General features: G+C 48.9%; 1 protein-coding gene across 2 annotated transcripts in view; it reads right to left on the minus strand.

Moving 5' to 3' along the window:
- Positions 1-15,407, minus strand: part of AGXT2 (alanine--glyoxylate aminotransferase 2) — a 48,938-nt gene that overhangs the window by 13,953 nt on the left and 19,578 nt on the right. For both annotated transcript variants that reach the window (XM_068108237.2, XM_068108239.2), the window contains 3 exons: positions 9,932-10,055; positions 8,378-8,472; positions 6,183-6,276 (listed from right to left, as the gene is read on the minus strand). In XM_068108237.2, coding sequence (XP_067964338.2) covers positions 6,183-6,276; positions 8,378-8,472; positions 9,932-10,055 — 313 coding nt within the window. The remainder of the gene's footprint in view (positions 1-6,182; positions 6,277-8,377; positions 8,473-9,931; positions 10,056-15,407) is intronic.

Genomic DNA, 15,407 nt, shown 5'->3' on the forward strand with positions numbered 1-15,407 from the left:
AGTGGGCTTTTGTGTCCGCCACACGCGCCCCCCCAGAATTCCCGCGCACCTGGAGGGCCAGTTTGCGGGGCAGACGAATGACCCGGCCGAAGCGCCCCCTGGCGATCGGCGGCGTCCGGGGTGCAGGGATGCCAGGTGGGATGCCCCTGGCTGCCCCTGGGATGGGTGCAGGACCGGGGGGCGGCGTGGCGGCGGGGCTGGGCGGTGCCGAGGGTCCGCCCGCAGGAGGGCGGCCCCGACGTGGGGGTCGGGCCACTGGCGGTGGATGGTCCACATCGAGGTGGGCCGGCTTGAGGCGGTCTACCGAAACACGGTCAGGAGTACCGCCGATGTCCAGGGTGAAGTGCTTCGCCCCGGTCTCCAGCACGCGGAAAGGCCCGTCGTACGGAGGCCGCAGTGGTGTCCGATGGGCATCGTGGCGGACGAAGACGTACTCCGCCGTGCGAAGCTCCGGGGCGACGTGCGTCGGTGGGTGCCCGTGGCATGCCGTTGGCACCGGGGCGAACCTCCGGGCGGTCTCTTGCAGAGCGGAGCGCTGCTGTGCCGCGGACCATGGTGCCGTGGAGTCGGGGAGGAACTCGCCCGGCACCCGCAGCGGTTGCCCGAAGACCAACTCCGCCGCGGATGCGCGCAGGTCCTCCTTGGGCGCCGTCCGGAGGCCCAGCAGGACCCAGGGGAGCCTGTCGACCCAGCCGCCGTCGCGGAGGGTGGCCCGGAGCGCGGCCTTCAATGAGCGGTGAAATCGCTCACACAGGCCGTCAGCCTGGGGGTGGTAGGCCGTGGTTCGGTGCAGCCGGACCCCGAGCCCCTGCGCAACCGCCCCCCAGAGCTCTGAGGTGAACTGGGGGCCGCGGTCGGATGAGATGTCTGAGGGGGCGCCGAACCGGGCGACCCAGGTGGCGATGAAAGCCTGCGCGACATCGGCCGCCGTTGTCGACGCCAAGGGCACGGCCTCCGGCCACCGGGTGGTGCGGTCCACCATGGTGAGGACGTAGGTGAAACCCCGCGAGGGGGGCAGAGGTCCCACCAGGTCCACGTGGACGTGGTCAAACCGGCGTTCCGGCACCGTGAACGGGGCCAACGGGGCCTGGGTGTGCCGGTGCACCTTGGCGCGCTGGCACGCGAGGCACGTCCTGGCCCAGCCGCGGACGGCCTTCCGGAGGCCATGCCAGACGAACTTGTCGGCGATCAGCCTTTGGGAGGCCCTCGCGCCCGGGTGGGACAGGCCGTGGATGGCGTCAAACACCTGGCGCTGCCAGCCCGTGGGCACAATGGGGCGAGGACGCCCGAGGGAGACGTCGCACAAGAGGGCCGTGCCCGCGCCGTCGAACGGCACCTCGGTGACGCGTAGGCCCGTGACGGCGGTCCGCAAGGCCTGGACGTCGGGGTCAGCGGCCTGGTCCGCTGCCATCCGGGCATAGTCGATGCCGAGGTGGACTGCGTGGGCGACGGCCCGGGAAAGGCAATCCGCCACCGGGTTGTCCTTCCCCGCGACGTGCTGGATGTCCGTCGTGTACTCGGACACGGCCGAGAGGTGACGCTGCTGCCGGGCCGACCACGGCTCGGTGACCTTGCCCATCGCGAAGATCAGCGGCTTGTGGTCGACGAAGGCAGTGAACGCCCGGCCCTCGAGCAGATGGCGGAAGTGCCTGACCGCCAAGTGAAGTCCGAGCAACTCGCGGTCGAAGGTACTGTAACGGCGTTCGGGCGGGCGAAGCTGCCGGCTAAAGAACGCCAGCGGTTGCCAAGCTCCACGCACCCATTGCTCGTGCACCGCGCCCACCGCGTAGTCCGAGGCATCGGTGGTGAGGGCGATCGGTGCATCGGGCGCCGGGTGCGCGAGCATGGTGGTGTTAGCCAAGGCGAGCTTCGCGCCCGTGAACGCCGTGTCCATCTGCTCGGTCCAGGTAACGTCGCCTTTGCCCGGCTTACCTCGGAGAGCTTCATGCAGGGGGCGCAGGAGCTGGGCGATACGGGGCAGGAACCGATGGTAAAAGTTCACCATGCCCAGGAACTCCTGCAGCCCTCTGATCGTGCGGGGGCGCGGAAACCCCTTCACCGCCTCCACCTTGGCCGGCAGGGGGACGGCTCCGTGCCTGGTGACACGGTGCCCCAGAAAATCGATTGTGGCGGCGCCGAACCGGCACTTTGCGGGGTTCACAATCAGGCCATGCTGGCCCAGGCGTTCGAAGAGCGTGCGGAGGTGGCGTAGGTGCTCTTTGCGGGACGCGCTGGCGACGAGGATATCGTCCAGGTAGACGTAGACAAAATCCAAGTCGCGCAGGACGCTGTCCATCAGTCGCTGGAACGCCTGAGCCGCATTCTTCAGACCGAAGGGCATGCGCAGGAACTCGAAGAGTCCGAATGGCGTGATGACCGCCGTCTTCGGGACGTCCTCCGGCCTGACGGGGACCTGATGGTAGCCGCGTATGAGGTCCACCTTCGAGAAGAAGGACCTGCCCGCCAAACGGGCGGAAAAGTCCTGAATGTGGGGGACGGGGTAGCGGTCGGGAGTCGTGGCATCATTGAGACGGCGATAGTCCCCGCACGGTCGCCATCCCCCGCCGGGCTTCGGCACGATGTGCAGCGGCGACGCCCAAGCGCTCTCTGAGCGCGGAACGATGCCGAGTCGCTCCAGGGTAGCGAACTCCGCTTTTGCCATCGCCAGCTTCGTCGGCTCGAGGCGGCGTGCCCGGGCGTAGACCGGTGGCCCGACGGTGGGGATGTGATGGGCCACCCCATGCTTGACGGCCCCCGCCGAGAAGGTGGGCCGCGTGAGGGCCGGGAAACCAGCGAGGAGGCGGGTGAATGCGTCCGCTGCCGGAAGCGTACAGACCAACGTGGCCGGAACCGAATCGTTCGGCAAGCCGCTTGGCAAGCCGCTCGTTGAGCTGGGCAACGCACAAGCGAGCGAGCTGAACGTCTCGGCCTGGACAAGCCGTCTGCGCTTGACGTCGACCAGGAGCCCATTCGCGCACAGGAAGTCCGCGCCAAGCAGTGCCATGGGCACGTCGGCGGTGACGAACGTCCATCGGAAAACCTGCCCTCCAAACCGCAGAGAGAGGCAGCGTTTTCCGTACGTACGGATGGGCGTCCCGTTCGCGGCAAGCAGCGCGGGGCCCCCACCCGCAGCGTGCTTGTCTGACGTGCCGGCGGGAATGACACTCACCTGCGCTCCCGTGTCGCACAGGTAACGGCGCCCGGAGAAGGTGTCCGTTATGAACAGCAGGCTGCTCGAACGGCCGGCGCTCATCGCCAATATTGAGCGCCGGCCCGGGCGTTTCCCGACCCGTTGAAGGAGCACGGCGGATGACACCGCCGAGCTTCGTGGCCGAACTTGGCGTGGAACCAGCACCAGGTGGTGGAGCTGGAGGAGCGCGGCTGGCTCCGCCAGGCCGGTGGAGTCGACGGGTTTCCCCGCGGTGGCGGTTTTCGCCGCGGCGGTGGGCGGGGCGTGGCGGCGTTCACGAGGTGCGTATCAGCATGCTGCTGAACATCAGCGTGCTGCTGAACATCAGCGTGCTGCTGAACATCAGCGCGCTGCTGAACATCAGCGCGCTGCTGAACATCAGCGTCGAATGCCGTGACGGCCACGCCGACGCTCGCCCGCGTGTCCGAAACGGCGAAGTACTTGTCCGCCTCGGCCGCCAATGCTCGGGGTTCCGTTAGCCCGGTCCCGGCCAACGCGAGGCGAACCTGCGCTGGAAGTTGGCGACGGAAAAGCGCCCGGAATAGCGAACCGGGGGCTTCGTCGCCCAACAGTGACAGCATATGGTCCATTCGGACCGACGGGCGCGTCTCACCGAGCTCGGGGAGATCCAGGAGGCGGTCGACCCGTGCGTCGTCCGTGAGGCTGAACGTGGCTAGGAGTAGCCGCTTGAGTGCCTCGTACTTGTGGCCTTTCGGTGGGTGGCGAAGGACGGACACAACTCGAGCGGCCGTGCCGGGCCCGAGGGAGGCGACGACGTGGCAATAGCGCGTGTCATCGCCGGTGAGGTGCCGAAGCTGAAATTGGGCTTCGGCCTGGACGAACCAGACTTCGGCCTGAGCCTCCCAAAATTCCGGAAGTTTGACGAAGTCGGCCATGGCGATGGCGTCGCGTGTGGAAGGATCGCTCCGGCAGATCCAACGTCGAGGGTCACCAGTAAAGCGCGGCGTTACGCGCGCTGCTTGTGAGCAAGGAGGAAGCGGACAAGCGGTAACATATAAACGTCTTTATTGTAAGACTACACTGTAACACTCAAATGTTCCGGGCTGGTCGCCCGGTGTATATCATGAGGCCACGCCTACCCCTCGGGCGTGGCCACCGCCCACTTGGTGCGTGGAATGATGTCACCACGCCAGTGGGCTTTTGTGTCCGCCACAATACGATAATTGTTTAATTTCTTAAGTGATTCTTTACCGTTGAGAGATCGGGTGAAAAGCGATATACAACATACTTTCAAAAAATTGTGGAGGAGTTGTGAATAAACTAGGTGGACGAGTTGTTTAGGTGACAAGAACAAGCCGATTATATTTTGTTTCAGGTCCAAAATGCAGATCAGGCCTATCAGTGGGTATAAAATGTAAACTGTTCAGCCTAGCGGGGGTATGCTCTCTACCGAGTGCCCTTCTAGTCTGGTTTATTACTCCCGCCAGGGAGTAATGCATTCACTCGTGTCCGTGTGTGTGTGTGTGTGTGTGTGTGTGTGTGTGTGTGTGTGTGTGTGTGTGTTCGTGTGTGTGTTCGTGTGTTTGTGAACAAGATATCTGGAAAAGTTCGGATTTGGATTTGGATGAAAGTTGGTGGGATGATTGCCCTTGGGATAAGGAAGAATTGATTAGTTTTTGGTGAAGCTCAGGATATTATTCCCGATCCAGGAAGTTTTTGAAGGATTTTTTTTACCATTGGAAGATAGGGCTCATTTTTTTTTTTTACATTATCTTCTATATATTCTATATTTAACATTGTGATATGAAAATAGTTTTCATATTTGTTGTAAATGTAGTTTAAACTCGTGGTTATGCGTTAGAGCGGTGTATTTTTTTTTAGCAGCGTCGTCTTCAATGTTCATTTTTTTTCTTCTAATAAAGACATATTCTGTCATTTTAAAACCACCAAAGTGTGTTTCGCCGTTTCATAAAATGTATCGTTTGATACGTATAATGCTTTGAAACTGTTTTTTTTTTGTTACCTTAGAAGAGATATCAACATTTAGCTCAGCGAATGTCATTCACGGTGTCAGTATTTGATCAACTTATAAAGACTTAGTTCCAGATTTGTCAATGGCTGGGGTATATTAACAAAGGAATAAAACAGATTTGGCAAAATTCCAACTTTTTTTTTTAAAAGATCGCATATTCACCCAGGGTTGTGAGAGGCTGAAGAAGAAGAAAGCTCACATGGGCTTCCCAGACCAAATAAATAATTCTGGTCTGGCTCTGCGATTTTCACGTTTATTACTCCCGCTAGGGAGTAACGCATTCGATCGTGTCCGTCTGTGTGTGTGTGTGTATGTTCGTATGTTCATGTGTTTGTGAACAAGATATCTGGAAAAGTTCTGAACGGATTTGGATGAAAGTTGGTGGGATGATTGCCCTTGGGATAAGGAAGAATTGATTAGTTTTTGGTGAAGCTCAGGATATTATTCCGGATCCAGGAAATTTTTTTGGAAATTTTTTAGGAAAGGATTTTTCTATTTTACTGCATTAAAGCTTTTATTCTTATTCTTAAATGATGTTTTTCTCCTCTAATTCCGAGATATATCAAAATAAATTCTCTGACAGTTCGGGCTTACTTTCTTTTTCAGTTATTGTTTTGGGGAGGAGGGATGTTAAACAAAACGTATTATTCCAACTAAACCCACGGCGGGAGTATGCGCTCTACTGAGTGGCGTTCTAGTTTGTCCAACTGTCTTCTGTGATAAAACTGCGCTGCCTGGGAGAGGGGGGTGAGGGGGTGGGAACTATTATTTGGAAGAGTAATTATCAGTTTTCCCATCTGCAATACAACTATTAAAGAGCACACAGTAACCTCACAAGGAATCATGCATTAGGTCATATTGGATTCTGGTAACAGCGTACTTGATTTACATCAAGGATAGTTAATTTTCAGGGATACGAAGTAAACATTATTGCAAGATTGTATTTTTGGGGATTGTCGATGGTAGAATAGAAGGTAACGCTGGGAGAAAATGGCTTACAGCATGGATGCCAAACGATGTCGGCAGGTTGTGTTTCCAAGTGCTAAGCGAGGTGAGTCCCATGCTTTGAGAACTTCCTCCATGGTATGCACCCCTGAAATACACAAGGGCACATGTATCTGAAACATATCGGTTACCACAGCATATCATAATGTACGGTACATGGATTATTTAATCTGTCAAAGTAAATCCACAAAAATCAATCGGGACTCCCGTGTTGTTTGATTTTCAAGAAAATTGTAAAATTTGAGGTTCATCACTCGTTCATTCTTCCTGTTCCAACTCCGCAGCTTTGAGGTTCACCCCCTGCATACCCTGAACCATTCCTACGTGCCTTTACCCAGCACCCAGAAGATCAATTTTGGGTCTGGGATTTGGCCAACCCTGCTCTGATGGCAAAAATGTCTGCATTAATAAAAATTCAGGATCGTATTGGTTTGTTTACATATTATGTCCTCTAATGGCATGATGTCAATCTCAAAGTGTTGAACAGACAAGACAAAACATGACAGCGAAAGAGTGTTTGATACAGGGCAATGCATCAATACGTGCATTGTCCGTCAGGATGACATTACGCAGGAGGACCCATCCGCCAGCATTGGGGGGATGAGAGAGGGAGAGAGGTGTTGGTGGGCGTTAACGATCCCACCGTCTTTTGCGAAGAGACGAGTTATCATTGGTAACCTGAACAAATTGCAAAGTCAAATTATAAAGTTCTTGCTGCAGTCAAATGTAATAACTATCCAGCCATTCGTTATAAGAAAGTTTTGGACCAGAATCATTCCCTCCTTCCCGCTCAGTGGGCTGAGAGCGCCGCCCTGCCTCAAACCGATGTTCACATTGAACTCCTCCGACATTCCAGGACCAACCAAAACCCTTCCCTTTGTTACCTTGAACATTCCTTCCACTAACCTAACTTCTGCCTCAGACACTCCCATCCATCTCAATTTCGCAATCACAATCTTTCTCGGGACAGTGTCGCAGATCTTCTCCAGATCCACAAATCCAAATGCCAATTCACCTTGTACCTCCAAACTCTTCTCCACCAGCTGTCTCAGTGTGAACATCCCATCTGTCGTTCCACTACCCTTTCTAAACCCCTGCTGCTCTTCACCGATCTCCTTCTCCACACTTCACCGATCTCCTTCACCTTAGCACGATCCTCCCATCCAGAATCCTCTCCAGCACCTTTATGACATGACCAAGGAGTGTAATGCTCCTGTACTTCTTCGGATCTTGAACATCCCCATTCCCCTTCAATATCAGCACAATTAACCCTGTCCACCACCCCTCTGAAATTGACCCATCTCTCACACATACATTCACCAACCTCTTCGTCCACCTGACTCTGACCTCTCCCGCTGCAATCATCATCTCTGTACATGCCTAATCAATGTCTGGCACCCTTCCCTTTTTCATCCTCTTCAATAATGTCCGCACTTCCTCTTCCATGATCTCTGCCAACTCCACTTTCCCCTCCACATAACTCGGTAGCTCCAGCTCGCCATTGCTTCCATCCCGATTCAACAGTTGCTTGAAATATCCTTCCCACACCTTCAATGCTGTGCCCCTCTCTGTCATCTATCTATATATACAAAAGAAAGTTTTTGTTTGTTTGTTTGTCTGCATGAGCTAATCTCCTGAACGGTGAAAGATAGGAGGAAACCTCAAAAACAAAAAATGTCGGGACGGGCCCTGGTAAGGTTTTAGGCTAGGTGGCGAGGCCGGTCGAGGCCGCTTCGGCTGGGCTGGGCCCATTTCGCAATTAAAAGCTGAGCTGAATTATAGTAGTCAATCTTCTACGGCCACGAGTAAAAGCTGAATTCTAGTAGTAAATTCATTCAAAAAGAACTAAAAATGTCAGGACGGGCCCCGGGAAGGTTATAGGCGAGGCTGGTCGAGGCCGCTTCGGCCGGGCTGGGCCCATTCGCAATTAAAAGCTGAGCTGACTTATAGTAGTCAATCTTCTACGACCGCGAGTAAAAGCTGAATTCTAGTAGTAAATTCATTCAAAAAGAACCCGGGCAACGCCGGGTGCCTTCGGCTAGTTTATTCATAAACCTTAATTACACACTGAAAAAAAACAACATGGTGATTAACCTGTTCATCTAATGAAAGCTCGACTTCAAAATGCTTTTCTCCAGTCACCACAATGCACTTGTTGTTACCATGTTGGTGATACAACATTTTCTTACCCCAATGTCAATATGTCAAAATTTCCAGTATGCTCCCTTGCAAGGAATAGGGCGAGATCATTGGCTTCCGATCCACTGTTTACGAGAAAAATGACCTGTCGAGACAACCATTTGTATGCAGGTCAAAGATGTTCCACAATGAAAGGAGCAGGCAAAGGGTAATACCAGTGATAGGATGGAGAGCAGGAAAATTAACGTTTGCTCTTTTGCTCTTTAATGTTGGAAAGACCAAATTATCAAAGCAAATTATTTGTATGAAACCAAATTAAGATCACTGAACACATCAACTTCACAGGCCTTTTATAAAGGCTTGGCTAGATGTCTACATAACTCCCCCACCCCTCACATACAGTGCATTCAGAAAGTATTCAGACCCCTTCACTTTTTTCACATTTTGTTATGTTGCAGCCTTATGCTGAAATCGTTTAAATTCATTTTTTCCCTCATCAATGTACACTCAATACCCCCATAATGACAAAGAGAAAACAGGATTTTAGAAAGTTTTGCAAATTTATTAAAAAGAAAAAACGGAAATATCGCATTGACATAAGTATTCATACCCTTTGCTATGACACTTGAAATTTAGCTCAGGTGCCTCCCATTTCTCTTGATCATCTTTTAGATGTTTCTACACCTTGATTGGAGTCCACCTGTGGTAAATTCAATTGATTGGACATGATTTGGAAAGGCACACACCTGTCTATATAAGGTCTCACAGCTGACAATGCTTATCAGAGCAAAAACCAAGCCATGAGGTCGAAGGAACTGCCTGCAGAGCTCAGAGACAGGATTGTGTCGAGGCACAGATCTGGGGAAGCCTACAAAAAAAATTCTGCTGCATTGAAGGTTCCCAAGAGCACAGTGGCCTCCATAATTCTTAAATGGACGAAGTTTGGAACAACCAGGACTCTTCCTAGAGCTGGCCGCCCGGCCAAACTGAGCAATCGGGGGAGAAGGGCCTTGGTAAGAGAGGTGATCAAGAACCCGATGGTCACTGGCTGAGCTCCAGAGATCCTGTGTGGAGATGGGAGAAACTTTCAGAAGGACAACCATCACTGCAACACTCCACCGATCTGGGCTTTATGGCAGAGTGGCCAGACGGAAGCCTCTCCTCAGTGAAGGACACATGAAAGCCCACTTGGAGTTTGCAAAAAAGCACCTAAAGGACTCTCAGACTGTGAGAAACAAGATTCTGTATATTTTCACATCTGTTTATGACACAGCCCTTTTATAATAAATTTCACAACTACAACTACATCAGCAAAAAATAAATAAAAGAAGAAAGAATACAAAGTCCTCGCCCTCATTACGCCTGGCAAGTCCTTCGGCACCGAGTGATGGACGATTTTGCATACAAGAGAGATGATATGCACAAAAACATTTTTCAGGTGAGAAAAGGTATACTCTACTGTATAATAAATCAGCTGTGAAGTCAATTCAATAAATAATTCGCCAATATATTGATTTAAAAGCATTTTCTTCCTTATGCACAAACGTGTGAAAAGTTATTCTAACAGTAGCAATGACGTTATTCAAAGATGGAGAGGTGCACACCTTCAACGGCTCAGGCAATGTAGCAGCGAGTTTTTCGATATACTCATAAAAAGAAGGGACCATGTAGAGATTGGTTGTGTGCCAGAGCTTGTGGGCTTGCCTTGTGGCTGCTGCGACCACCTTCCTGCATGAGAATGGGAGTGGGAGGATTGGAATGGAGAGGGAAATAGGATGGAGGGCTGTTCAGGGCCAGGCCTTTAGGGATTGAGTGTGTATATTTAGCCGGTAACATTTACCTTAAAGGTATTTTTCCTGGAAAAAAGAGATCCCATTGGCTCAAGGAGAGTGACGTCACAATCTGTATTGATGAACAATGCAGCATTATGAACTTCTTAAAGGTGGGTTTTCACGGGACACGCGAACGGTTCGCGAAGGATGCGAATGCCGAAAAAATGGCAAAGTCCAACATTCGTATTTTAGGCTCCAAAAGTTCGCCAAACATGCGCGGGGGTTTGGAAGCGTCGTCAATTGTTCGCAGGAGTCGTTTTTTGTTCGGCGGGAATTTCAAACATTTTAAAAATACCCGCCGAACAAAAAACGACTCCTGCGAACAATTGACGACGCTTCCGAACCCCCGCGCATGTTTGGCGAACTTTTGGAGCCTAAAATACGAATGTTGGACTTTGCCATTTTTTTGACATTCGCATCCTTCGCGAACCGTTCGCGTGTCCCGTGAAAACCCACCTTAACTGATATGATATTAACCCAAGAGCTAAATCCTAACCGCATTATGGAACACTAACTATAATGCTGACCCAAACACAGATCTCTTCTTCTTTTGTATGCAGCACATACCTGTAGGAATAGTATCGAACAAAGCCAGTGCTGCACTTCCCCCTGTAGGGAAGAGCAGGGATTTGAAATTTGTTCAGGTTGCTGGTGATAGCTCGCGTATTCTTCACGAAGGACAGTGTGGGATCTCTAACGTCCACAACATTAGCTGGCAGTTTCACCCCTTTTACGAATCCAAACCATTCCGTTTCTCCACACTCTGTTCTCACGGCAGCTTCTTGTTTAGTGTACAGGCCTCTTATCAGGCATATCAGGTGTTCCGCCATCCCCATTTCTGTCAACATAACCCACCTCAATTCATGAACAACACAATCAAAGGCTTTGCTATAATCTCCTTTATAGTATCCTTTGTGAAGGAGATACACCTTCCTTTGATACACCCTCCTCAATCCCTGAAGGAGATACAATAACCTTTGATATTCGCTATTTGATCTCTCGGACCTCTTCCTCTTCTGAAACCTGCTTGCTGCATGGGCCTTTCTTGCTTAATTAAGTCTTCTATTCTGTGTTGAATGACATTTAGTAATATCTTGCTAGCAGGTGAAATCAAGGCAATGGTTCCGTTATTTGAACATTTGGATGGACCTTGTAGAACATATCTTGGATCCCCTTTCTTTGGCAATGGTATGTAGAACGACTGCTTCCACCTTTAGGCCATACAATCCTGCTCCAGATCAATATAGAGATAGCTGTTAAACATTTGATTTCCTCCTTCCCAACTACCGTACATGGAAGTTTGATTGGAATTTCATCGGCACCGGGTGCTTTTCTACTTGCCAGCTCTTCCAGGGCTCTATGTACCTCAAATTCTATCTCTATTAGTTCTTGCTCATATTCTATATCTTCGAAGGTCACCATCAAATTACTATCTTGTTTGTAAGGAATTTCGGTAAAGTCCTTCCATCTTTCTTTCAGCTGTGTTTCTTCTGTCAGCTTTTTCCTGCTCTACTTTTAAGGACCCAATCCCAGACCTAAACCTTCCTGTGATCTCTCTGATATTTTCAGAAAGATCTCTTGTGAAAGTTTCCCCCGCTCTGTTGTCACTTTCTATCTCTATGCACGCATCTTTGAAACATTTCTCGTTGTCTTTCTTAGCTGGTCATTGGAAGTCCACGTTTAGCCGATTAATGTCCTCTCTTGACGCTCCTTTGGTTTTCATCTCTCTTCTTCTGCCTGCAATATTTATTGCCTCTTCTGACAGCCATTTAGCCTTCTTTATTCTGTTTGCTTTTTGGATGTTGTTTTGGCCTCTTGTTTTACAAAATCTTCAACCTCTTGCCATAATTCGTCTGGCATTCTGTACACAAAGTCCAGCCCTGCAAAACAGTTTCTTACCTTTATGGTATATCATTATCCTGCATATGAAGCAAAAAAGTCTGCATGTCTATCTGTTTAGAAATGTCCTGCTTGAATATTATGAAGTGTATGATTGAGGAACTACTTCGTTTCAATTTAATGTTATATTTTTAACACAAATAGGAACATGAATGAGAACACGAACCTGAAGTTTAATAGTACGTAGTCTCTGAATTTGGCAAATTGTACGGAATCTCATCCTAATTGAACCTGTGCAGAGAGATTTTCTTGCGGGTTTCATCCATTGCAGTCATAATGGCCAATCCTCCTTATCAAAGCACCTTGCTCTTTCCCAGTAGCCAGTTGGGTGCTTTCAAACTTGGGGTGCTTATCGTCCGGCACCATAGCGTTATCTCTTAGATTTCTCATCATGATTGTTTTCTTGGCATGTTCAGAAGTGGTTTGCCATTGCCATATTTGCTGAGATTTGGTTGTGGTGTCGGCTGCAGGTCACCTCCTCTTTGCGAAGGTCACCATGGTATTTTTAACATCCACCAGCGAATGCTAGTAGACGGGACACTCGATTAACGTCCATTGGAGGGACGGCACACACATTGATGAATCACCCTGCCTGTGAAACACCAGGATGACAGTTTATAACTGGGTCGGGATTAAAACCCCGGCTAGACAGATTAGAGGTGAGTGTGCATACCTCTAGGCCATCCTGCCAGTCACAGGGAGCACTGTGTCAGTGGCACAGATGTTCCACCAGCAAATTATACTACCCTCAGCTATGTGCTGCATACCAAGAAGAAGAAGATTGGTTTTCCGGTCAGCATTGTGTTTAGCATTCCAGGAAGTGGTTTGGATTTAGCTCTAGAATTAATATTATACCTTAATGCAAAGGACATGGATTTAATATTATATTAAGATTAATATTATATTACAGATTTATAATAATAGCAGCATTTCCAAACCCATGCAAGAACTGATGCTGACCCACAGCCAGGTTGTGCATACAAATGGCGACTACAACGATTAATTTATGGTAGTACAGCCCCAAACAGACAAACCCCAAACTCACATCGGGATGGCTGTGCACTAGTTAGGTTTACTCTCCATGAAATGGAGAGTAACCTATTATTACTGCTAGAGTTTTTCTTATTATTATTCTTCCGCCCTATTTTGCACTTCCAAAAACTTCATAATTAATGTTCTCAGCAACCGCTGGTCGGATTGACAGGAAATTTTCATCAAATGATCGTCTCGGCTCCTAGAATTTTTTCATGCTAATTATGACGTCATAGGTCACGTGGTGTGGGCGCCATCTTGTAAAACAAATTCAACTTTTCCCCTCTGTATCTCCAAAACGGCTCAATGGAAAAATTTGAGGAATGGCTCATTCTAAAGAACTCTGCGATGGGAACAAAATACATGTGTATCGAGTATATTAAAAATGCTAACGTTAAGAGGTTAGAATCGTCAAACAAACAATTTTCTCCCCCGAAAATGGGATTTTTTTCCCAGATGCTTAGTTAAAAAAAACTCAGAATGCAAAAATTTTCGAAGTCATACATAACACGGTTCGGCCGCCATCTTGTTTTTCGTGAAAAAACACAAAAACCCCTTTTTCTCCGCAACGGCTGAACAGATCGAGCCCAAACTTGGCATGCATATTCGCATACCCATGTCGAACAAAAAAGTCAGCGAGCACGACGTCATCCGACACATGGTTTCAGAGTTATGACGTTTTAAAGCTCAAACTAGAAATGGAATCACCTCCATAATTTGTGGAGATATTGCGTGGAAACTTTACACAAATGTTCCTCATGGGGGTATGTTTCAACGTTACTTGACACGTTTTGATAAGTCACATGGTTTGGCCGCAATAAATAATGGAAGTTAAATTTTAAAAAGCTTGTAACTCTTGAACCACTGCATGGATCGACTTGAGCTTTTAATGCAATGTAGCTCTCATCAGGCGGAACAAGTCTGCAAACTTTCAAGATGATTGGATGTACGGTCTCGAAGCTATAAGTCTTTATTATTGAAAGAAGAAGAAACACACCGATTGTCTTTCCAGAACGTGAGCACGATAACGCGATCTCCCGCGGTCATTTGAACCTCAAAAAAAATTATAATTGCAGATTTGTCAATAGATGAGGCATATTAACAAACGAATGAAACAGATTTGCTCAAATTCTGACTATTTTTAACTCGATCGTATTTCACTCAAAGTAATGAGCGACTGAAGAAGAAGATGTCCATCCAGGACGTTATCACTATAACGCGATCTCCCGCGGTCATTTCAACCTCAAAAAAAATTATAATTGCAGATTTGTCAATAGCTGAGGCATCTATCTATAATTCCAGTAATCTCTGTGTGTATGTATGTATGTATGTCTGTATGTCTGTGACCGCTGTTTCTCGACAACCACGGGTCCGATATACTTTAAACTTGCCAGGTATATTGCTGGGGACCCGAGGATGTGCCTTTTCAAGGTTTCATATTAATCGGACAAGTAGTTACCGAGCTATGTCCAAAAAACGATTCAACCAATCAGAGAGCAGCGAGCTATCACGTGTGCCGAACGTGCCGAACAGACTCTGCCTCGGACGGCACATTTGAGAGCGTATTCATTTATTTCACGTTGGCAAATTATGTTGGCGTTAAACTATGTTTTAAAACTAATTAAAACTAATTTGCGATTCTTTCGCTTTCCTGCGCGTTTGTGCACGCTATGGCGATTTCTTTACCAAACTCCGCAAGCCATTCGCTTTGGACCAAACCATTTCATGTAAATAGAGGGGGGGGATTGTCACCGTACTCGCAAGCCGTTCGCTTTGGACCAAACCATTTCATGTAAATAGAGGGGGGGGATTGTCACCGTACTCGCAAGCCGTTCGCTTTGGACCAAACCATTTCATGTAAATAGAGGGGGGGGATATAATTTTAGATATATATATAGTACGGGCATGCCCTAGTATTAACAAACGAATGAAACAGATTTGCTCAAATTCTGACTATTTTTAACTCGATCGTATTTCACTCAAAGTAATGAGCGACTGAGGAAGAAGATGTCCATCCAGGACGTCATCACTATAACGCGATCTCCCGCGGTCATTTCAACCTCAAAAAAAAAAAATAATTGCAGATTTGTCAATAGATGAGGCATATTAACAAACGAATGAAACAGATTTGCTCAAATTCTGACTATTTTTAACTCGATCGTATTTCAATCAAAGATATTGTTATGAATTTGGTAGAGCAACATCTAGAGCTAGGTAGATCTGAATAGGTAGGTATTCGGCTGTCGTGACAGGGACTCTACATGTAATACGTTATTGATGTTTAGGCGTTTGTCGGGGTAAGATGTATGATTGTGGA

Source organism: Myxine glutinosa, chromosome 2, assembly GCF_964187855.1.
Source record: "Myxine glutinosa chromosome 2, kmMyxGlut1.1, whole genome shotgun sequence".
Taxonomy (NCBI): domain Eukaryota; kingdom Metazoa; phylum Chordata; class Myxini; order Myxiniformes; family Myxinidae; genus Myxine; species Myxine glutinosa.